The following is a 23,694-nucleotide window of genomic DNA, read 5'->3' as shown; positions in this document are numbered from 1 at the left end:
AGTCCGGGGGAGAATACCAGATCATTTCTTGCTGCCTGAAGAATATAACGGAGTCACATCCTCAGCGGCCGCGGCCCCTCCCGCTCGGGGAGGTGATGGCCAGCCAGCCAGTGAGGACTGAGGCCTGCGGGGGGCCTGTCTGGCCACCCCCCCGGGGGACGCTTGCCTGGCTGGGGGCCCCAGCCTTGACTGCCTTGTTCTTCCATTCTGTTTCCTCAGTGGTGGAATAACTGAAGATTTGTTTGGTGTTTTTAAATTACAAAACCCGCGTTCCGTGCCTGTGACCATTTCCACAGAGCAGTGGGGTTGGAAATTCTCTCCAGCTGCTCCTGCCGCCCACGTCCCACCGTCTGCTCCTGGCGGGCGAGCCTGCCTGCACCCCCGGTCTCCTGTGGCTGGGAGTGCAGAGCTAGGGGTGCCAAGTGCAGGGAGCATGGGGCCCCCGGCCCCTGCTGCTTGCCTGGGCGAGCGGCGTCCCCACTCAGCCCTCCTCGCTTCTGCTGGTGCAGCCCTGGGAAAGCCCTGGGCACAGTCTAGCCCTCGCCTGCCCTCAGGGAGGGCCTCATCAGCCTCCTTGCAGCCTAGGGCTGGGGAAGCCCGTCTCCCTACGACAGCCCAGCTCCCCACACACATGTGGGGGGCCATGATCTCGTGACACACCCCAGGCAGGGACTGCAGCCGAGAGGCACAGAAGGGACAAGCCTGCACTGGCCAGGCTGCAGCCTGGGCCTCACACCTGGACACTTCTCCTCCCCTGGGAGGTGGGGAACTTGCCAGAGGTAGCAGTGGTGACTTTGAATCTTTCCTGTGGCTCTGAGCCCGTTCGTGGACCAGGCTCTGAGGCGTGCGTTCTTGTCTGACTTTGGGGTCAAGGAGATCCAAGTCTGGGGGCCCTTCACTCAGCACCTGGACCGCCCTTAACTGTCTGGAAGCCCGTCTCCACCCCAGCACCGGGAACACCAAGTACACCCAGATCTCACAGGTGCCAAGTTGCAGGAGGAACCGTGAGGGGAGGCCTGTCCCCAGAGGTGCTGGACCAAGGGACGCAGGGGCCCCAGGCTGGCCTGTGTGTGTCGGCATCCTGCTGCCGCCATCTTTACTGGAAGCCAGGCCCAGGGTTTGTGGTAAGTGCGTGAGCACCTGCCAGGTGTTCGGTGCTGTTGGACACAGTGAGGAGGCTGCCCACCACCCAGTAGCTTGTTGAGCATCCTCTGTCTGCCCCCACGGCCCGCCCACGGTGACCGCAAGACTGCCCGGATGGCCTGCACAACACCATCAACTTCTGGACCAGCAGCAGCATGTGGACACGAGACACACTGTATTCTGGGCGTCCGCGGAGACTCACCGTATCTGGGTCGTAACACAAACCCCAGCAAACCAAAAAGCAGAGCAATCATACAAACCATAGAAAATGCTGTCTCAGAACATGAGGGCATTGAAGGAGAAGTCAGGGACAGAATGATATGTTGAAACCCTCCCCCAAATATTCCCACACTCCAAAATAATCCAGGAAAGAGGAAGTCTCAAGGGAAATTTGGAAATATTTTGAACTAAAATGAAAATGAAAAAAAACTCTCAAACTCTGTGGGAGGCAGGCAGAGCCGTGCTCGGGGGAAGTTACAGTCCGATGCTTCTGTTAGAGAAGAGGGGTTTCCATGAAGGGACCTGAGCTCCCACCTACAAACCTGCAAAAGGCAGGTAGGGCCTAAGGAAAGCAGAAGGAAAAGAGACAAACCAAGGTCAGAAAGGCTGAAGGTAGAACAACCAAACGCTGAGGCCTTGAAACCAGCAATAAAAACTATTAGACAGACTGATCCCAGGAGGGAAGGAGGGCCTCGCTCTGGACAGCCCGGCCCTGCCGCGGGAGAACGAGGGAAGCCGCAGACACTCAGCGGCTTAGACCAGACAGACCGCGTCCCCGGCATCCCCGGCAGACACAAACCGCTGAGACCCCCGCCAGAAGCAGATGCAGGGCAGTCCCGTACCATAACAGAAATTAAGTGTGTACTCACAAGCCTTCTGACAAAGAACTCAGGCCCGTGTGGTTTCGCTGGGAAATCCTGACACGCAGACAAGGCAGGAATAGTGCGATTTACACACTCCCTTTCAGAGAGGACACACTTCCCAACTCATTACCCTGATGAGCACAGACCAGAGCACGAGTGAGCGCACAGGATCCCGCAAACATGAAAGGGCCACACACCATGACGCCTTCAGGCTCATCCCCGGGCACAAGGCTGGGTCGACATTCAGAAAGTGTTCGCTGTCATCCAGCATATTAACAGAGTAAAGAAGGAAAGCCGTATGACCGACCAGCGCCGTGGATGCCAACAAAGCGTTCGGCAAACATCCGTTGATGATAAGAGCTTTCAGCGAACTAGGAGCAGCCTGGCTCTCCACCTGCCTTCCCACCGCCAGGCTCCCCAGAGCACGCCGGCATGTTCCTCCCGGTCTGTGCCCACGGGGCCACACCCTCATAACACGCCAAGGCCTCCTTTCCCGTAAATCCCGACATTTCACATTTGTGTATCTGTTGCTGCACAACAAGGGATCCCAGAACCTCGTGGCTGGAAACGTGGCCACCGTGGGTGACTTCTCACAGTGTCTGTAGATCAGGACTCCGGGCAGGACACAGCGGGGACCATGGTCTCTGCCCCCAAGGTAGGTGCCTGGTTGCCTGGGCAGGATGGGCAGCCACGTGCAAGGTCTCGGTGGAGGTGGCCCCCCAGCTCTGGGTCTGCGCCTGGGTGGTCGGGGTCCCAGAGCCTCCCCTGCGCAGGGCAGGCCGTGGGCGGGGCGGCCCCCTCAAATTCTCAATGCCAGAGCAGCTAGGAGGATCTAGGCTCTGTGGAAGCTGCAGGAAGTTAACACAAACCAACTCCAATGCAAATGTCAAACCAACCATGCAACGAAACATCAGCAGCTCTGAATGTCAAGGAGAGTCCCAGCCCCAGCTGTGTGGCTCTGGCTGGTGGAGTGGACGTGGCTGGGGCGTCCCTCTAGCTCCTGGGCTGAGGGCCCCCGCCAGGCACAGACCGGCCTCCCACCCTTCTGTGAAGCCCCAAGGGAGACAATCTCGGGACGCGTTGCCTCTGGTGGGGAGGAAGGGCCCCATCCAGGGAAATCTGGCCGCCAGGAGCAGTGTTTCCAAGAGCCCTCCCTCCGAGACCAGGGCTGCAGATGACAGTGTCAGGGTCTGCTGAGTCCACACGGAAGACAAAAGCTAACAGGTACAAAGTGCTATCCGATCCAGAGTTGCCAAACTGAGACCTGAATTCACTGCCCTAGGCTGAAGTTGGGTCACGAGAGAAAGACTGAAAGTATTAGTGGACCACAAGCCGCCCAGGACACAATTGGCCTGCATCACAAGAGATCTCCTATCTGGAATGCAGGAGGGGCTAAGGCCATTGGCCTTTGCCAGGGAGGGAGCCGTGGGGGCCTGGTTGTGGCCGTGGACTCCATGCTGAGGAGCATCTGGGTGACCAAATTGCCATGATGCAGCCATGGTGGGCGTGAAAACCCGCCTGAGGGTGGTGGACAGTCCAGGGCAATGGAGGCCGAGTGACCAGCGGTCACGGGGCGGCTGGGCTGACCATGCACGGAGTCAGAGAGGGTCAGGTGACGAAGAGCTGCCTCGAGCTCCCCCGACCACAAGCTCAGCCGGCTCCTGAGCCTCCCACGATGCTGGGCACAAGGGGTGTGCGGCCGCTGCCCTCTCCGTGCACTGGCCGTTTGCAGACCTGCGCAGGTCCCTGGGCTGACTCGGGCCGTCTCACGTGGCAGTGCTGAGAACAAGCCCTGCACCAGCATCAGACCTCCCTCTGCGGATGCGGAAGTAAAAGGCTTGAGCTAAACCGTTTCATTGTTAAATTGAAAAAGAAATTACTTTTTTGCATCTTATAAAACCAGATGATGGCTACAAGCAGGTGGGGAGCCCTGAGGACCCAGCACGTGCCCAAGGACTCGGGTGCCCAGGCCAGGGACAAGCGAAGGGAGCAGGGCCTGGCTGGAGGGAGGAGACTCAGGAGGAGCCCCTCTGAGAAGAATGGAGGGGCCACATGTCACCCACAGGATGCAGGTCCAGACAAGGGAGGGACCCTGGTGCAGGGCAGCATGGGGGCCCCGAGGAGGAGGCAGGAGTGGAGGTGGGCCTGGCAGGCCTAGGAGGATTTGGGAAGAGGGCAGAAGGCAGGGAAGGTGGGGAGGGGGCAGCACAGAGAGAGGAGCGAATCTGGTATGCTGGACGGAGAGGCAGCAGACCCCCCCCATGACCCCCAGAAGCTCCAGATGTGACAAGAAAGTTGGGACTTTTCCCTACAGGCACTAGGGAGCCATGGAAGCCTTCAGAGCAGGGAGCGCCCTGGCCAAAGGAGCAGAAGCCTTGAAGGAGGAGACTGGGGACGGGAGAAGAGGAGGAGAGGGCCAGCCAGGTGGAGGGGTTAACGGAAAGCTTCACAGGACTCGGTGAGGAAGGTGCACAGTTGCACACACGGAAGAAACTTCCAGCCTCCCCGGTGCTGGGTAAAGCACGAGTGTGCCTTTCCCGGGGCTCACGCTGGGGTCCCTCCATAGTAAACCCTCTCTCCTCCCTGTGAAAGCTCCAAACTGCAGAGAGGGGCCCCGACTTGCCCGGTTGAACAGCCAAGGGCAGGCGTCCCCGCTGGCTCTGGGTTCCGGCCCTGCCTGGTCACTTGCCTGGCCAGTCCCTCCAGCCTCCGGCCTCAGTTTCCAAGTCGCAGAGCAGCTGGGTGCTTTGTGCCCTTCCTTAGCCCATCCTGAGGTCCAGCCCCAGTCTCATTCCTGCACCGGTGCTGGAGGGAGAAAGCCCAGGAGGAGGTGGGCGCGTTCAGAGGGCAGGGTGGATTTCCTGGCGGGTCACAGGGGGAGAGGGGGAATCTGGCCGCAGACAGGGGTAATGGGGAGCCCGGAGTGGGCACGGAGTGCAGGGGCTGCAGGAGAATCTGCACGGTGGGGAGAGGGTGGGCTCCGGACAATATCCAGGGCCAGGGCACTGGATGAGGTCACCGAGGAGGGGCCACCAGACAATTCCTAGACTGTGCGGCCCAGTGCACTGGGGGAGCCCCCAAACCCAAGGCCTTCTGCTCCCAATACTCACGCCCACCCAGGGCAGGTGGGGGGGGGGGGCTTGTTTCTATAACACAGGACGCATCTAGGGACATTCTGTCCAGGAGACAGGGGCCGGATGACACTGTGAGCAGGTACAGGGCCAGTCCAGGCAGAGCGGGAGGGAGGGGAGAGGGCGCAGCCCCCCTGCTGCAGCGCCCTCGGCCCTCCCTGAGGACCCCCACCACACTCCAGCTGCACTCCCCATAACTGGGCTTTCAGAGGAGAGGGGTTGGGAGCTTGGGGCGCTGGCCTCCTTCCTCCCCCGGGGCCCTGCCAGAGCGGAGACGAGCCTGAAGGGCAGGCGGGCCTGGCGAGTGTAATAAAGGTCAGCAAACAAGCTCGGCGCTCCTGCCTCGTTGACCTGGCTCGGGACGGAGCTGCGGCGCGCTAGAAGGTCAGGGAGATTTGTTCCGTGAGCTTCCAGAAACACTGTAACCACAGGTTTGCTCTGGGCAGGTCGGCCTCAGAGGTCGGGAGACAGGCCTTGGTGGGTGCCCCCTCTTGTGCCCCAGGCTCTGGGTCCGGGTGAAGATGGACACGGTGGCCCCGAACCGGGCCAGCCTCCTGCCCGTCGCTCCCTCCCTGGGTCTCAGGTCCCCGAGGGGCTCCCGGCACTGGGCAGGGAGGGTCCAGGCTCACCACGAGCCCCCCAGAACCACTGACCCAGGGTTGGGCTGGCCCCACAGGCCGGTCGGGCCAGGCTGTGACCACACCCCCGCCCCGGCCTCCCCAGGGCCCCTCCTCCTGTTGGCTGCTTCACGGATGTTCCTGGGCCCTGCTTCCTGTCGCACACACACACGAGCACACGCATGCACTCACACACACGAGCACACACACGAGCACACACACACATATACGAGCACTCGCACACGCATGCACATACATGAGCACACACATACGAGCACACGCATGCACATACATGAGCACACGAGCACACGTATGCACTCACACATGAGCACACATACACGAGCACTCGCACACGCATGCACATACATGAGCACACACGTGCACACGCACGCACAGAGCAGGAGAGGTGGCAGTAACCCCTCGGCCAGGGGGACGGGGCCTGAAGACCCTCTGGACAGGGAGTTCTCCTGGCAGGAGCTCAGAGCAGACCTTATTTGGGGATTGGGTCTGACCTCTAACCTCGCTCACCCAGGGTGAAGAATCCCAGGCGGGAAGCTGGAGGGTCCCCTGTGAGCGGCCTCAGCCTGGGTCTGGCTCCGCGGGCGGCCTTCTGTCCAGTGAGCGCTGCCACCTAGTGGCGTCCTGGATGCGGCGGCTCCAGGCCCAGGAAGGGTGAGAGGGGGCGTCCAGGGGGCCGTGTCCAGGGGGCCGCGTCCAGGGAGCTGTGTCCAGGGGGCCACGTCCAGAGGGCTGTGTCCAGGGGGCCGCATCCTGGGGGCTGTGGGCAGGGGGCCGAGTCAGGGGGCCACGTCCAGGGGGCTGTGGGCAGGGGGCCGCGTCCAGGGGGCTGCAGACAGGGGCCCACAGGCAGGGGGCAGTGGCCTGGCACACATGGGAGTCGAGCCTCCCTCGAGCCCACGCCTGCCCACTGTGTCCATCTGCACCATGTCCTGTCCCTCTGCCGACCACAGCCCTGATGACCGTGTTCCAGGCATCGTACACACCCTCGGGTGGCCCCACGACACCTTCGGACCCTCAGAGACGCCTGCAACGTGCCCCCACGTGGTAGGAACCCCAGTGGAGAGTGAGGTCACCACAAGCAGGGACAGCGCGTTTGTGGGGGTAACAAACATCCTCGAAATCTCACCAGCCACTTGGGAATGCTGATGTCACTCCAAAATCGTCTTCCATCCCCATGATCTTGTCCAGGGCAGGAGTGGGGGAGAGCAGGGGGCAGGACGGGGCCGGGGGGGTGTGAGCAGCTGACCACTGGCACCCCTCAGTCAGCACCCCAGGGGGGACAGCTCTGCCCCCCAGGAGTCTGCAGCAGCCCTCCGCCCCAGCCCCCACCCTCTGTTCCACAGGCATCCCCCTCCCTGTGTCCATCCCACAGCCCTGGAGGCCAGTCGGGAAGCCCCCTGCCCTCATCCCTTCCCCTCGCCTCCCAGGCTGCCCAGATCCAGCCCAACCACCTGCAGCCTTCCCCACCTTCCCTACAGAGTGGCCCTAGTCCCCAGGCCGGGCCATGGTGGCCCATGGGCCCAGGAGACAGCAGGATGCAACTCTGCACCTCACCTACCTGGACGGCGGCAAGGAGCACGCAGACCTTCTCAGAAACCAGGGCACCCACTGCGGGGACCCCAGAGGGCAGCACAGCCGGGGGCGGGTTCCACTGTGACTCTGGCCACTTTCCCAGGTGGGCTCTGGGGCCACATACTGTCCCCTACTTACCTCTAGCCGGGGTGCCCCAAGCTCTCCCACTGTGGTTTCCTCCCCTGGGCAACGTGGTGATGGTAATGCCACCTCATGGGGGTGTGTGCGTGGCCTAATACACAGGGTGTGTGGCCATGTGGGAAGGAAGCAGCGGGGACCACGGGGTCACACTCTGCCCCACGCTTCCCCACGATGCTCATCCTGTGGTCTGGCAGCCGTGTCCACCCGGGGCTGGGGAGGTTGCTGGGCACAGGCTGCTGGATGGCCCCGCACAGAACCCTGGTGTAGCTGGGCACGTGTCAGGAAGACTACATTTTCTCATCTTCCATACAGATTGTGACTGGGTTTTAGCCGATGGAAGGAGAAAGACTTGCGTGCATGCGCACGTGCATGTGTGTGTGTGTGACTTCAGAGACTGGTCTCTAAAGGGACAGGGTGCCCTTCCCACACCCCCCACCCCATTTTGCTAGCTGGAATGAAGATGTAATGGCTGGACTCTAGCAGCCACTTTGGTCCATGAGGTGAACCTGAGGATAAAGTCATGTAGAACAGAAAAAAATCGGGAGGGTCCTGGGTCCCTAGTCCCGTAGGTCCACCGGCCACACTAGTCCAGATAGCTTCCCTCGGGCTGTGTAGGTCATCAGAGACAAATATGAGTCTATTCTGTTGAACCCATGGTTATTTAGGGCTTCTCTGTTAATCACAGCCAAGCCTAAACCTAATCCTAGGTGACAATTCTAGAGAAATGGAGACAAATTTCTCGGCACAGAGAAATAAGGCGACCACTCCAGGACCACGGAATGCAAGCAGAGGACGACCTTCTCTTGTGGCCGTGGAGGGGGAGAGGCGGGTTGCTGCCTCCCTGCACGGCCTCCTCCACACAGTGCAGAGGGCAGTGCCAGGCCCCCCTTGAGCACCCCAGGGCCGGGCTTACTCACCAGCACCCCCAGAGCTGCAGAGAAATCTGGGCAGGGTGGATTGTGCTGGCCCAGGCGCCCCAGGGCCATGCAGCACAGGCTTCGGGCTTCCCGGGACGGCTCCGGGGCCCATGGCCTCTTGGCACCAGCACAGCTGGGCAGGGACACGGCAGGAGCCAGGTCAGTGCTGAAGGGCACAGAGATGACCTCAGCAGCCAACCCCAGGCCTGCAGATAGGAGCCCGGCTATACCTGGAGCCTGGGGCAGTTCTCCCCAAAACCCAGGCAGCCCAGCCCAGAACTTTCTGGAAGTCTTGCAGCACGAAGGCCTCTGGGTGGTGGCCAGGCCTGCCAGAGGGCCAAGGAGACCGCGAGCCTTGAGCCCCACTGAGGTCAGCAAGTCTGGGCACCCACCCAGGACAGGGCGCTGCATCTCAGGCCCCTGCTTACTGCTCTTCCTGCTCAGCTGACCCCCAGGGAGGGTCCAGCAGGGTAGAAAACTCCAGAGGGCAGGGGGCAGCATGGCTGGAAACATTCACAGCATCTCAGACCTGACTGCAGCCGGGCCCTCACCCAGGCCACTGCAGGGCGGGAGATAGGACGGCCGTGTCCACCCCAGCCCCCAGCACCTCAGCCAGCTGGGCCTGTGCAGCGGCCGGGGCGGGAGGTGTGTTGGGCGGACAGCGCCAAGGACAGCGGAGCCCCAGGCCGAGCGCCAGGAGCACAGTCGCGTCTGCACGGGACCCACGCCCAGGAACTGGGCCCGCGCGCCGGACCAGAGGGCTCGCCAGCCTGGCCAGTGGCTCTCTTCCCCAGATGCCAGCTACTCCTGAGAGCAGAGGGAAGGGCTCTGGCAGGAGCCCCGGCAGACTCAGGCCAGGGCACAGGGTGAGCGAGCACAAGTTTCTACTGTTGCAGCCACCAGTGTGTGGTCCTTCGTTCTGGCAGCAAAGGACACCGACAGAGCCCCAGGCCTTGACCCTGGACAGCGCGCGTCCCTGCCCTGGGAGCGCGCCCCCCGAGACAGAGCCCCAGGCCCCAGGGACGGCGTGCAAGACGAAAGAGGCCACACACCGTGCAGGTTGAATCACTGTGTTTTACTAAGTGCACAGGTCCACTGGGCTTCCAAACAGGTCCCCGTGGCAGTAGAAATTTCCGGAACTTTTCACATGCGTCCCTGCTGCCAGATTCCACCCCTGAAGTCGCTGGGCAAACCCGGGCTGGGCCCTGTTCTTGGGGACAAGTGTGAACCGGACAGTGAGTTGAGCAAGTTAGCGTCTCGGCTGGTCCGTACAAAACTAGAGTTCATTCCCTGGGCGTCTATCCCTAGAAAACGGACAATGCGCGAGTCGAGGGTCAAGTGTGCGGTGGTAACACATTCACGAGAACAGAAAGGCCCGGCGGCTACGGTGCAGGATGCATACACGCGGTTGGAAGTGTACGTCAGTACGGAAGGCATCATGAAGAATTCTTTGGAGCATGAACAAAGTGCAGACGACCAAGGCAACAGCGCAGATGGGGGCCGCGGGGCGGCGAACGGCAAGGGTGGGCGCAGGACGGGGTGAGAAGGGTCCCGGCGGACGCACCACCTGGAGCCCCGCCTGGAGCCCCGGCGGGCGCGAGGCCGGGTCCAGGTCCGCTGCCCGCTCTGCATCCGTCCGTGGCGCTGGTCCCGCGGACCGGGAGGAGGCAGGGTCCGGTGTGGGGCCGGGAGACGCCGGGGGCCTGGGGCGATTTCGGTGAATTTCCGTCAACGTGCATTAAGGCAAGACGTTATGAAGCCCGGCCAGAGTTGGGCGTGTGGTGTAGGGGGCCCGGGGTTGAGGCCACCCCCTCAGGGCCCCCTCCCCCTGCACCCGACCTGGGCGATCCCCAGGGTCTCCCTGGCGTCCTCCACCAGCCAGGGACATGCACGCATCTGTCCAAGAGCCCACCCAGCTCCTCCAACCCCCCGGATGCTTCTGAGCGGTTGACGGAGGGTCTCACCTGCCAGGGAGAGTGTCTTCCTCACTCTCTCTACCCTGTTTGCTAAAGCCACTCTCCCTCCAACGTCTCCTCCTGGGGTCTGCTGTCAGCCCCCACCCCCCCACAAGATGGCATACCCAGAGAACCGTGGCCCCCACTCGCACACGCTCCAGGGGCTACCCAGTGTCCTGGCCTGGACAGCTGGCTTTCCCGGGTCTCTTGGATAGAAGAAAGGAGCAAGCCCCCAGTCCCAACCACACTGCCTCCTTCAGGAAGCCTTCCCTGGTTGTCCCTCCTACTTAGTGCTTGGCAGGGGCCCAGCGGAGCCTGCCCCAGGGGGCAGAAACACAGGAGGGCAGCTGGCCTGGGACAGCACACAGCCTCCCCTGGGTGCTAGAAGCAGGCAGCCCATTACTTCTGGGCCCCACCCGGCCCTCCTGCCCCTCACCCAGCATCAGTCCATCCAAGCAGGTGGCCTGAAGATCCGCTCCGGGGTCACGGAAGGCAGCTGAGGACCACTCAGGACAGCGTCGGTCAGGGAAGGGCATGTCTGATTCTGAGCCAGTGAGCACTGGGGGGCACCAAGGGCACGGAGCCCCACCGGCTGCTAGGGACTCAGCCACCCTGCTGGGTTGCCCCCAAACCCTCCATGGGCTGTCAGACCGTCCCTCTGCGCACCGTGTTTATTTCAAGGGCTCGTGACATCAGAGGGTGGGACGCCGTGTCATCACTCTGGTCTTGCAGTGTGATATCAGGGACAAGCGCCCGCCGCTCTGTACATTATTTACAATTTGAGGAATACGAAATAGATACAAACATCAGCATTTCTACAAAGGCCTCCCAGGGGCCGTCCACACCTCTGGGCTTCAAGAAGCATCTAGAAACGTCTCAGGGCCGATTCCATCCACAAACAGCACAGGCGGGGGGCACCTGCTCTACGGAGTGCCCCCCGAATGTGGGGGCCGGCAGAGGAGAGGATGCCGCCCCCTTCTCTCCTGTGTTAATGTGTTGAATCCGTGACCACCGGGGGACTCCAGCCTAGTACGAGGGGAGAAGGTCAGTTAAACTAAACCACCGTGTTAAAGACGCCGACCCCGCCTGGCTGGCACGTGCGCTCTGGGCTGGGGAGCTAGGGCTGACCGCGGGGCACGTCCCGACCTCCTGCTGGGCTTCTAGAGAGCAGCCCCTGCAGTGTGGGGTCCCGGGGCCTCCAAATAGGGGCTTGAGGCCAGTGCCGCAGAGGAGGGGACGACTGGCCTCCCATAGGGAGGGGAAGGGTGGGCAGGCCAGGGGGAGCCTCTGCCATGTGGCCAGGACCCCTCCGTCCTCCAGGGAACCTAGTGAGGCCACGGCTCATGAGTTTACGTGACGATGGGGAGATGTGGGGCCACAACATGCCAGGGAGGGAGGGGACAAGGAGGGCAGAGGGAGCCAGCCAGGGCCCCAGGGTCACAACCGGACACCCAGACCTCCCTGGCCCAAGCCATGTCGTGGCATCCAGCTGACCAGAGGCTCTGGACAGCTGCTGGGCCAGCAGAACCCCAGCCAAGGGCCACCTGTCACTCAAAGTTGCTCATTCCTTGGAGCTTAAAGTGGGCAGACCCAGACAGAGATCAGACGAGGGCCACCGCCATCAGGAATGCCATGTGCGCACATGAGGACAAGTGTGTGTGGGTGCGCACATGCGTGTGCACATGTGTGAGCTGAATGTGAGCACAGGAGTGTGGGCTTGTGGGGGGCGCAGACTCCAGCCCAACCCTTGTCTTAGGAGACCTTTGCTGCACCTGCCAAGGGGTGACAACTGCCCTGAGCCACACTCGCATCACACACACGCCCCCCACACATTCTGTGGAAGCACCAGCCTCCTTCTGCTGTTCTTCTCCGAAGGGGGGGCCCCAGGGCAGGGACGCACACTGCTCAGGCCTGGGTCTGCACGTCCCAAGAAGGCGTCTCTACAACACCATCTCCCCAAACTGTGCCCCTAGACCAGCCTCCCTTCCAAGGGGTCAGAGACTCCACGCAGGAGACCTCACACCCTCCCGTGGATGCAGGACCTGCCGGCGGGCTAGCCTGTCCCCCCGGCTGCAGCCTGGGAGACCCCCCCTGCCCATCCAAGGCCAGCTCCTCAGCCTCCGGGGCGCACGGCACAGGGAGTGTGTGGGACAGCAGTCTTTCTGTGGGGACGAAGGGCCCCTCTTCCCAGGGCCTGAAGCCCCCGACAGGGGAGGGGTCCCTGTTGCTGGCACCGCGGCTCTAACTCTCCCAGGGCCTCGAGAAAGCCTGGCCAGAGCTGGGGACGGATGTGGTCGTGTCACCCCATGGCTCATGCCCTGCCCGGGGGCCTGCAGCCCGAGTCCCCCATGGTGGGAGGGTGAAGGGGGCTGAGCCCAGAGGGAGGCAGTGATGGGAGGACCACGACACACAGGCCACACCAGGTACCCACGTTATCCGCACAGGCAGGGACTTTTCTCATCACTGTGAGGCCCAAAGCCAGAGAAACACTGCCCTCAGGAACAAGGTTCATCCGTGCGAGGGAAAGCCAGTGTGGCCTCCCTTCCAGGCCACGGGGCCACTTACTTCCACGCCTGCCCCTCCCGGAGGCTGGGAAGGGGGACATCCTCGTGCTGGGGCCCTGACATGAGCAGCGGTTCCCAACTCTGAGCCTATGGCTTCCCACTCTGGGCAAGGACAGGCCGGCCCAGCCTCTGGCTGCCCGTCAGGCAAGGAGGTGCCCATGGCAGGACCCGGGGTGTTCTGGCGGGGGGGGGGCAGGGCCTACAGCCGTGGCCCCTGCCTGGCCAACAGACATCACTCCAGGACCCCATGCCCAGAGCCCAGGACCCTCAGATACAGCTCTCCACACCCTTCCCAGAGGACAGGACCGACTCTCTCACTGACCACTTCTGGTCCAAGTCACAACAAGGCTGTCCCAGGAGCTAGTTTTCTGGGGAAGTCGTTCCGTAGCGGGCCTCGCTGCGCCCAGCCCTAGTGCACCAGAGGTCACTGCCTCAGAGAGAGCGTCAGGCCCCCAGACTTACGGTTCCCAATGCCAGATGCCCCCCACACCGACTGCTGAGGGCCCAGAAAGGAGATCCCAAAACTGCTGTCCCTGGGGTCGAGGTGCCTACCACAGGAGAGATGGGGGCCCTGCTCCCTGAGGCCCAGGGTGGAGATGGGCATCCCTTACTCCCAAGAAGTCACAGCCAAGGGACAAGTCAGTGGAGAGCAGGGGGGCAGATGGTCAGCCCTAGTGGGGACAAAAGAGGCTTCCTACAGGATAGAGCTGCTTCAGCTCCGCGGAGGGAGGGAATCTCACCAACCCCTGAGGGGCTTTGAAGGCTTTTCCCAGGAGTTAGAGCATCATCATCCAGCCCTGGGTCCTGCCAAGGCACCAGTGAGGGACCACCACAACCCGCCTGGCCCTGGGACCTGGAAACAAGATCCCAGCCCAGGGGATGCCCCCAGCACGCTCCCTGCACAAGGGTCTCCATTTCAGTGCTGGCCGTGGCCTGGTGGCCAGAGCCCAGCCTGAGCAGAAGAGAGAGAACACGGGGATGCCCATCCCCAGATCTCCTGTGGCTGGGGGATCCTCCAAGCACCCTCCTCCAGAAGACTGTGGAGCAGCCCCTCCCCCCAGGAGCCAACGCTGGGAGGGCCTGAGGCCCCACCGTCTCCTCTCCAGGCCAGCATCCTGGACTTGGGATTGGCTCAGAACCCGGGGTCGGGGGGAGATGGCGCTGACCAGCAGCTCTCTGGAAGTCACCCATCACGCCTGACTGCCCTGCGTAGACTAGCGGGGGCAGGGACGGAGGGACAAGGACAAGCCACGCCCCAGGGGCCAGCGTACCCCCTGCCGCCATAGCCACAGGCCCAGGTTCCCTCCCCACCAGGCCTCGAGGCCACCCATCCTGCCCCCTAGCTGCCACCCTCACCCGAGCCCTGCTCCTCGGCCCCACGCCTCCCCCCTACCGGCAGGCGTCTGTCCTCAGCCATCAGCCCCGCTCACACCCGGGCCAACGGTCTCAGAGTGGGCACAGCCGGCCTGGCTGCCCCTTGTTAAAAAAGAACTTTTGTCAGCCTGCAGTGCGTGAGACCAAGGAGCCCCCCGCCTGCCTGTCGCCTCGCACAAACCCCCCACCCGTGTCGCTCTAAGGAAAGGGCCCCGGAGAGTCCCATCTGCAAACCTGGAAGGCCAAGAGTCAGGGAGAGGCCGGCGGGCAGCCTCATTTCCGGGGCCCGGCCCAGCCCACGTCGCCGAAAGGGCCCTCCCCAGTGGCGGAGCGCGGCGGGGGCCCGCACGGGGTGCAGAGGTCCGAGTCTGTGTCCGACTCGCCCTCCGCGATGTAGGGTCTGACTTTCGCGCAGGGCGCCACGGCCGCGTAGCAGCTGTTGAGCGCGTCTAGGTTCTCCTTGGACTGGGAGATGCTGAAGCCGCTGAAGGAGCGCTCCAGCTCCTCGTGGTCCACAGACGGGATGGAGATGGACGTGTCGCTGTCCCGCAGGGCGCCCTCGTGCCTCAGGAACTCCGTGCTGGCCCTGTTGCCCCCACTGTAGGCAGACAGCGACCGCTCGTGGGCAGGCGGGGGCGGGATCCTCACCAGAGAACCGTGGTCCCCCACAGGGGAGGTGCCGTGGCCCTGGCGTGTGTGGCATTGCTGTTGCCACGAGGTGGAGGGTGGGCACTGGGCTGGAGGCCCGGCCGGAGGCGCCGAAAAGTTCTTCTGGCCCCCGGAACTGGCAGAGCGGATGAGCTTGATGATGCAGCCGTTCCTGTCCCCGTGCTCCCGGCTGTCCTCGGGGCTGTGGTACGGCGGCGCTGGTTCTGGCTCCTTGGCCCCAAAGTAGGCCTCCGTCTCCGTCGGGGGGATGCCCATGCGCTGCATATAGATGTTCACCAGGAAATCCAGCTTCTTCTCCATGGACAAGACCTGCAAGGGGAGCTGCTGGACCAGGCCTGGCGCTCTCCAGAGGTGGGGACCCCGGGCTGCTTGTCGGGGGGGCCTGGGCTGCTCCCGGGAGATGGGGGGACCCTGGGCTGTTCCCCGGAGGTACAAGGACTCCAGGTTGCCCCCCACAGAGGTACGGAAGCAGTGGGAAGCAAACGCAGCAGGAGCTCAGCCTCTGACCCCACCCATCAGTGTGTGTGGCCCCTTCGGGTAAACCCCACAGCTCCTTTCGTTGCTTCCCAGAAGCAGACCCCGAGTGCAAGGTCTTATGCATGGCCCCTGAGGACCAGCTCCCAGGAGAGGGCAGTGGCCCACCCTGGAGCTCTAGGACCTGCCTGCAGGGTCCGTCTCGGCCCCTCTTACCTGCTTCTCCACCTTCCCCAGCCGGCCCATCATGCTGGGGTCCTCGGGCAGCTCTGCCTCAGCCGGACCCTTGGTGCGGTCCTTGTCAGTGATCGCTGGGCCCCGCCCCACAATCTGGTCCACTCTGCCGGGAAGAGACCCCACCCCCCAGCATGAGCTTGGGTGGGCACGGCGGGGCCCGTGGCCCTCTCCTCCTGGGCCAGGCCACGGCCCCCCAGATCCAGGCTCCAGGCTGAGCCCAGAGCCGACCAGGGGGGCAGCAGGGTGCCAGGACAGGTGGACGTGGGGCACCTGGTCTCACCCTGCGCTCTGAACCTGAGGGGCTCCTGTTCCATTCCAGTGGGCTGGCACATTAGCAAGGAGTAAAGTGGAGGGATTGGGACCACGCACCCCTCAGCTCCCCTCCCCCATGCCCTGCCCCCACCTCTGAGCTTTACTCCTACACAATGTGCCACGTGGTCCTCAGCCCAACAGGGGTCTGGGGAGGGCAGAGTGCCACGTGTGTGGCAGGAACAGAAGCAGATGACCAGAGCCACACCTCCATGCACACCAGATGGGGGAGGGGCACGGACCAACACAGGAAACCGCCAACGCACCATGGAGGGGGCAGACAGAGCCACTGCCAACCAGGGGGAGTCTGTGTGCTTGCTGCACGTGTGTGCGTGTGCGTGAGCTGGGTGTGCTTGCTGCGTGTGTGCACGAGCCGTGTGTGCTTGCTGCACGTGTGTGCGTGTGCGTGAGCTGTGTGTGCTTGCTGCATGTGTGCACAAGCCGTGTGTGCTTGCTGCACGTGTGTGCATGTGCGTGAGCTGGGTGTGCTTGCTGCGTGTGTGCACAAGCCGTGTGTGCTTGCTGCACGTGTGTGCGTGTGCGTGAGCTGTGTGTGCTTGCTGCGTGTGTGCACAAGCCGTGTGTGCTTGCTGCACGTGTGTGCATGTGCGTGAGCTGTGTGTGCTTGCTGCACGTGTGCACAAGCCGTGTGTGCTTGCTGCACGTGTGTGCATGTGCGTGAGCTGTGTGTGCTTGCTGCATGTGTGCACAAGCCGTGTGTGCTTGCTGCACGTGTGTGCATGTGCGTGAGCTGGGTGTGCTTGCTGCGTGTGTGCACAAGCCGTGTGTGCTTGCTGCACGTGTGTGCGTGTGCATGAGCTGTGTGTGCTTGCTGCGTGTGTGCACGTGAGCGTGTGTGCTTGCTGCATGTGTGCGCGTGAGCTGTGTGCTTGCTGTGCATGTGCGCATGAGCGTGTTGTGCTTGCTATGCGTGTGCGCGTGAGCTGTGTGTGCTTGCTGCGTGTGCACGTGAGCTGTGTGCTTGCTGCACGTGTGCGTGTGAGCGTGTGTGTACTTGCTGCGCGTGTGAGCTGTGTGTGCTTGCTGCACGTGTGCACGTGAGCTGTGTGCTTGCTGTGCGTGTGCGCGTGGGGAGCTGTGTGCTTGCTGCGTGTGCACGTGAGCTGTGTGCTTGCTGTGCGTGTGCGTGTGAGCTGTGTGGGCTTGTTGCGTGTGTGCGCGTGAGCTGTGTGTGTGCTTGCTGCATGTGTGAGCTGTGTGTGCTTACTGTGCATGAGCGTGTGTGTTCTTGCTGCGTGTGTGAGCTGTGTGTGCTTGCGTGTGGGAGATGTGTGTGCTTGCTGTGCATGTGCGTGTGAGTGCATGTGTGCAGTGAGCTGTGCGTGCTTGCTGCGCATGTGCACGTGAGTGTGCCTGAGCTGTGTGTGTTTGCTGCACGTGTGCACAAGCTGTGTGCTTGCTGCACGCATGTGCTGTGTGCTTGCTGTGCATGTGTGCACATGAGCTGTGTGTGATTGCTGCGTGTGCACGTGTGTGCATGTGAGCTGTGTGTGCTTCCTGTGCGTGAGCCGTGTGTGCTTGCGTGTGTGTGCATGTGTGTGCGTAAGCTGTGTGTGCTTGCTGTGCGTGTGCGTGTGAGCTGTGTGGGCTTGTTGCGTGTGTGCGCGTGAGCTGTGTGTGTGCTTGCTGCATGTGTGAGCTGTGTGTGCTTACTGTGCATGAGCGTGTGTGTTCTTGCTGCGTGTGTGAGCTGTGTGTGCTTGCGTGTGGGAGATGTGTGTGCTTGCTGTGCATGTGCGTGTGAGTGCATGTGTGCAGTGAGCTGTGCGTGCTTGCTGCGCATGTGCACGTGAGTGTGCCTGAGCTGTGTGTGTTTGCTGCACGTGTGCACAAGCTGTGTGCTTGCTGCACGCATGTGCTGTGTGCTTGCTGTGCATGTGTGCACATGAGCTGTGTGTGATTGCTGCGTGTGCACGTGTGTGCATGTGAGCTGTGTGTGCTTCCTGTGCGTAAGCTGTGTGTGCTTGCTGTGCGTGAGCTGTGCTTGCTGCACGTGTGCACGTGAGCTGTGTGTGCTTGCTGCGCGTGAGCCGTGTGTGCTTGCGTGCGTGTGCATGTGCTTGCTGTGCGTGAGCTGTGCTTGCTGCACATGTGCGCGTGAGCTGTGTGCTTGCTTTGTGTGCACGTGAGCTGTGTGTGCTTGCTGTGCATGTGCGCATGAGCTGTGTGCTTGCTGTGTGTGCACGTGAGCTGTGTGTGCTTGCTGTGCATGTGCGCGTGAGCTGTGTGCTTGCTGTGCGTGTCCGTGAGCTGTGTGTGCATGAGCGTGTGTGAGTGCTGTGCATGTGAGCTGTGTGTGCTTGTGTGCGTGTGCATGTGTGTGCTTGCTATGCGTGAGCTGTGCTTGCTGCATGTGTGCGTGTGAGCTGTGTGTTTGCTGTGTGTGCACGTGAGCTGTGTGCTTGCTGTGCATGTGCGTGTGAGTGTGTGGGCTTGCTGCGTGTGTGCACGTGAGCGTGTGTGCTTGCTGCGCATGTGAGCTGTGTGTGCTTGCTGCGCATGTGAGCTGTGTGTGCTTGCTGTGTGTGCACGTGAGCTGTGTGTGCTTGCTGTGCATGTGCGCATGAGCGTGTGTGTGCTTGCTGCATGTGTGCGTGTGAGCTGTGTGCTTCCTGTGCATGTGTGTGAGCGCATGTGTGCACGTGAGCTGTGCGTGCTTGCTGTGCATGTGCACGTGAGTGTGCCTGAGCTATGTGTGCTTGCACGTGTGCACGAGCCGTGTGCTTGCTGCACGCATGTGCTGTGTGCTTGCTGTGCGTGTGTGCACGTGAGCTGTGTGTGCTTGCTGCGCATGAGCACGTGAGCTGTGTGTGCTTGCTGTGCATGAGCCGTGTGTGCTTGTGTGCATGTGCATGTATGCGCATGAGCTGTGTGCTTGCTGCGTGTGTGCACATGCATACAAGCTATGTGTGCTTGCTGCACGTGTACATGAGCTGTGTGCTTGCTGCGTGTGTGCATGTGTGTGCATGTGAGCTGTGTGTGCTTGCTGTGCGTGTGCACATGAGCACTGTGTACATGAGCTGTGTGCTTGTGCGTGTGCGTGAGCTGTGTGCTTGCTGCACGTGTGCATGAGCTGTGTGCTTGCTGTGCATGTGCACGTGTGTACATGAGCTATGTGCTTGCTGTGTGTGCGCGTGAGCTGTGTATGCTTGCTGCGCATGTGCACATGAGCACGTGTGTACATGAGCTGTGTGTGCTTGCTGTGCGTGTACATGAGCTGTGTGCTTGCTGCGCGTGTGCATGAGCTGTGTGCTTGCTGTGCGTGTACATGAGCTATGTGTGCTTGCTGTGCGTGTACATGAGCTGTGTGCTTGCTGCGCATGTGCGTGAGCTGTGTGTGCTTGCTGCGTATGTGCACGTGTGTACATGAGCTGTGTGCTTGCTGCACGTGTGCACGTGTGTACGAGCTATGTGTGCTTGCTGCGCGTGTGCATGAGCTGTGTGTGCTTGCTGTGCATGTACGTGGGCTGTGTGGGCTTGCTGCGCATGTGCGTGGGCTGTGTGTGCTTGCTGCACGTGTGCGTGAGCTGTGTGTGCTTGCTGCGTGTGTGCATGAGCTGTGCTTGCTGCATGTGTACATGAGCTATGTGTGCTTGCTGCGTGTGTGCATGAGCTGTGTGCTTGCTACGTGTGTACATGAGCTATGTGTGCTTGCTGCGTGTGTACATGAGCTGTGTGTGCTTGCTGCGCGTGAGCACGTGTGCACACGTGTGCTGTGTGAACGCAGGTGTGGGATGCGGAACGCTGCTGAGCTCGTCTCAAAGAGGCCGTGGGTAAGAGGCAAAGGAGGTTTCTATGTGGGAGGGGGACAGCAGCTGGGTCCTGCGCAGCAGGAAGGGCCACCGCTGCGGTGTGGGCTCCTAACGCTCCGCGCCAGAGACCCGCACGTTACGTGGGAGCTCAGAAACAAAGACCCTGGCTGTCCACAAGCTGCTGGGTCAGCCACTCCGCGCCTGCTGGGCGCACAGCGCTCCCCCCCGGCTGAGGCCAGGTAGCCCCCGCCTGTCTCTGGCCAGGAGCCTCAAGCACAAGGCCCTCCTCAAGTTTCAGAGTGCAGGAGGGCATGGCTCCCACACGCTGGCAGGCGCCCTGTGAGCTGGCCGGGGCCAGGTCTCGGCGTCCTTCCTTACCCACAGGCCGCCCTGTTTGCCTCTGGTGGGGAGTGGGGCTTGGGGTGGCTTTTTCTTTCTGTTGCATGAAGCAGAAGAGGGGTTGGGACTTGCGTCAGCCATGGTGCAGCCTCATGCTCTACGGAGCTGCATGCTTGCCTCATGCACCAAGGACAAGGAGCGATGGGGGACAGCGGGGGGACCCTCGGGCTCCAAGCAGACGCCAGTGGAGAATGGAGAGGGAGAAGGGTTCTCTGGTGTTTCCAAGTGTCCACACAGTCCAGGCATAAGTGCTCAGTGCCTTCACCCCTGCCACATGACGGGCCACCTGCCTGGCTGGTCCCCCTGGGAGCCTGGAGCTGCCGCAGGCAGGGGGTTGGGAAAGGGCCCTCCAAGGGGCCTGGGCCATCCCTCCCCAAGGCCTTAGGCGGATGAGTCAGGTTTAACCCCCATGTGCCCACACTGTCCTTCCAGCCCCTTCTGTGTGACTAAGTGTGTCCTCTGGCCACAGCGGTCCAGAGGCCTGGGAGGCCCTGAGGGCTGCAGGACCTTCCCGGCTCGTGGCTCTGAGGACCCAAGTGCCACCCCCTGCCACAGAGCCCAGGAGGATGGGCTTGAATCTCAAGGCTGGAGAACACGAACCAGCAAACACTGTCTGAGGCTGCCCTGGGTCAGGCCTGCTCCCCCAGGGACTCCTTTCTCATGGAAGAGCCACCGGGTTGAGATGTCCAGTGTGCTGACCCTCAGCCTCACATGCAGAAATCCTGGCACACGGGGAAGATGGGTCAAACACACCAGTCCCTCCACCAGCCAGCTTGGACCCAGTTGCCAGCATCCCTGCTGGCCTCTGGGATGCTCTTGGGCCCCTCTGCCCTCGCCCTCCTCCCTGCCCCAGGGGCTCTGCTCTCCCCCAGCTGACCAGACCTGTCCAAGGGGCACAGGTCACAAAAGTCATCTGAATCTCCCCAGGAAGGCAGGAAGGCCCTGAAGCTTGAATTCATCACTACAGAAGCTACTTCTGCTAACTCACCACCTAACCGTGCTCTCGCCTTTCTCTCTGCCGGTCAACCGGGACCAGCTCCAGTGATGCTCATTCCGATGGCCGGAAATAAAGCTCCAAAATTCTCGGGCATTCCCTGGGAGCCTCGCCCATTGCTGGGCACCTGGCAGGGACTTTCCTATTTATTCTTCACGACAGTTCAAAGGCAAGAGAAGCAACAGGACCTGCTCAGATCCATGGAACCGCCCAGGTCAGCCCCACTAAGGGGAGGGCGTCGGGGGAGAGCCCCGGAGGGGCTGGGGCAGGAAGGACTCCACCAGCCATGGAGTCCCGCGGCTCTGAACACATCTGATCTTCACGGTGGTGCCCCTCTGCTTCTGCCCAGGAAGCACCCCCCAGGCAGACGTCACTCGGGATGTCCACGGAAAGGAGCCCCCCATGGCAAGCTTCCCCAGACCCTGCAAAGAGGAGCAGCTCAAGGCCACCCTGACACCGCCTACCCGGGGCCCACGGGGCGCAGCCTTCCCCCCGATGCTGCTCTGTGTGGAGATGCAGGGCAGGTGTTGCCGTCATGTGGCCTGGGGCGAAGGGGGCTGGCCATTCCACAGAGACAAGGCGGGAGAGGGTTGGCATCCTGACCTAGGTGAATACTGGGGTGACTCTCTCGGAGGGGCCGTGGGTCCTTTGGTGGGGTACTTCTTGTGCCGGGGAGTTGAAGGGGGTGGGGGGCCCACAATCATATCTATCCTGGCGAGTGAACAAGAAAAGAGACACCAGCAAATGCATCGTGAAGAGCACGGAAGGGGAGTCGGCTGAGGGACGCTGCACGCGGAGTGCAGTGGCCGCGATGCCCGCCTGGCTGGGGCGGCGCCCGATCTGTCCCGTGTGCGGGCGAGCGCGGGACCGGGGAGCTGCCGCCTCACGGCCGGGCCCAGGCCTGCCGTGCGAGCAGGTGTGTGCACGGGAGCCGCCGCGAAGGACAGCCGTGACGCTCTGCCAGGGAGGGGCAGAGCACCCCGGCTCCTTGGGGTGGCCCATTTCCGTTGCTTTTCCAGACAGAAAGCGGGGAGAGGGAACGTTTAGGACAGAAGAGCCTGGTGAACAAAATCTGCCTCCGTGAGAGAGATGTGGGAGCAGGCCCAGCAGCCGAGACACCGCGCTGCTCTCTCACACACACAGCTGGGCGTGTGCACGCTCACACGTGAGCACACACATGTGCACGCACACAGGCTCGCACACTCGCACACATCTGCTTGTATGTGCACAGTGGCGCACATATCCGCTCACACGCTCGCACAGACCGCACACATCTGCTCACACGCAGGTCTAGCCGATGCTCTGGGGAGGACAGTGAGCGACTGGCTTCCTAGCCTCAGTCCGTGTGGAGGAAGGGGTCCCCGCCCCACGGGAGCAGCTTCGGGCCCAGAGGGACCCCTCCTGGGCGTCCCACTGCAGGACTGGGGAAGCACCCCAAGGCAGGTGCACACTGACCTCCCCAGAATGAGGACTACACTACCCAGGAGCTGGGCTGACCCCTAGGATTGTCCCCTGACCGTCCAGACCTTCTCCCAGCTGGGGCCCAGGCTTCTGGGGCAGACAGCCTGCAGCGGCCCAGTCTGAGGGACCCTGGGCAGGGGAGGGAGCGTTGACTGGCAGAACCATGGGACCCACTTCAGGAGAGACCCGTAACAACAGCCCTGTGGGCTCCTCACAGACCCCACAAACACACGTGCACGCACATACTTTTTTGGATGTGGCAGAGGGCACACACTTCTGAGCACGTGTGTATTTGCGGTACAAGTGTGTCATGGACGTAGAGAATGCTTGTATGTGGGCATGAGGCTGGGCGTAGCTGCGTGTGCACGTGTGTCCATGTGTGTGCGTGTATCCATGTGTCTGTGTGTCCGTGCATGTGTGTGCGTGCGTGCCCATGCATGTGCCAGCATGTGTATCACATGGGGGTGGACACGTGTCCTGTGTGCATGTGTGTACACGCCTGTGCCCGCGTGTGCAGCTAAGTCCGGGAGTGAACAAGCCTGTCCTCACACCCACGGCTGCACACAAGCAGAGCGGTGTGTGCCCGGCCGTCATCGGGCCTCAGACGTGCGTCCCAGCCCCACTTCCTGCTGGGGGTGTGGGGAGCCCCCCGTGAGGCAGGGACGTGGACAAGCCTCTCTGTTCCCGTGTAGTGTCACTGCTTCCTGATGGGGGTCACGAACCCGCAGCCTCATCTCCTGAGAACAACCCCATCCCCAACACACACGCACACAGGTGTGCACGGCTCACACATACATGCATACATGGCACAGCACACAGAGGCACATGCACACACCACACACATGCATAACATGTGTATGCACGTGCGTGCACCCGGCACACGCACACATACACGTGTATGCACACACATGCACCCATGCATGTAACCACAGATACCCGAACACGTGCACACACGTGTGCGCATTCACACAATACACATGTGCACGCGTGTGCATTCACACAGTACACGTGTGCCCGTGCATGCATGTGAATGCACACACACATACACGCTTGCCCACTGTAGCAGGGGCAGGGGGGTGA

General features: G+C 62.1%; 1 protein-coding gene across 15 annotated transcripts in view; it reads right to left on the bottom strand.

The window, feature by feature from the left end:
• Positions 1-9,461: 9,461 nt before the first annotated feature.
• The window catches only part of KCNQ2 (potassium voltage-gated channel subfamily Q member 2), a 56,545-nt gene continuing 42,312 nt past the window's right edge, over positions 9,462-23,694 (bottom strand). For 8 of the 15 annotated variants that reach the window (XM_032387552.1, XM_032387537.1, XM_032387538.1 and 5 more), the window contains 3 exons: positions 21,757-21,864; positions 15,658-15,781; positions 9,462-15,276 (listed from right to left, as the gene is read on the bottom strand). In XM_032387552.1, coding sequence (XP_032243443.1) covers positions 14,572-15,276; positions 15,658-15,781; positions 21,757-21,864 — 937 coding nt within the window. In that variant the 3' untranslated portion in view covers positions 9,462-14,571. The remainder of the gene's footprint in view (positions 15,277-15,657; positions 15,782-21,756; positions 21,865-23,694) is intronic. The other 7 variants (XM_032387545.1, XM_032387546.1, XM_032387547.1 and 4 more) reach the window with 1 other exon arrangement.

The sequence above is a fragment of the Phoca vitulina genome, unplaced genomic scaffold (assembly GCF_004348235.1).
Source record: "Phoca vitulina isolate PV1807 unplaced genomic scaffold, GSC_HSeal_1.0 scaffold50, whole genome shotgun sequence".
NCBI lineage: Eukaryota > Metazoa > Chordata > Mammalia > Carnivora > Phocidae > Phoca > Phoca vitulina.
Note: the sequence above shows the minus strand (reverse complement) of the source record. Positions and strands in the feature narration are given on the sequence as shown.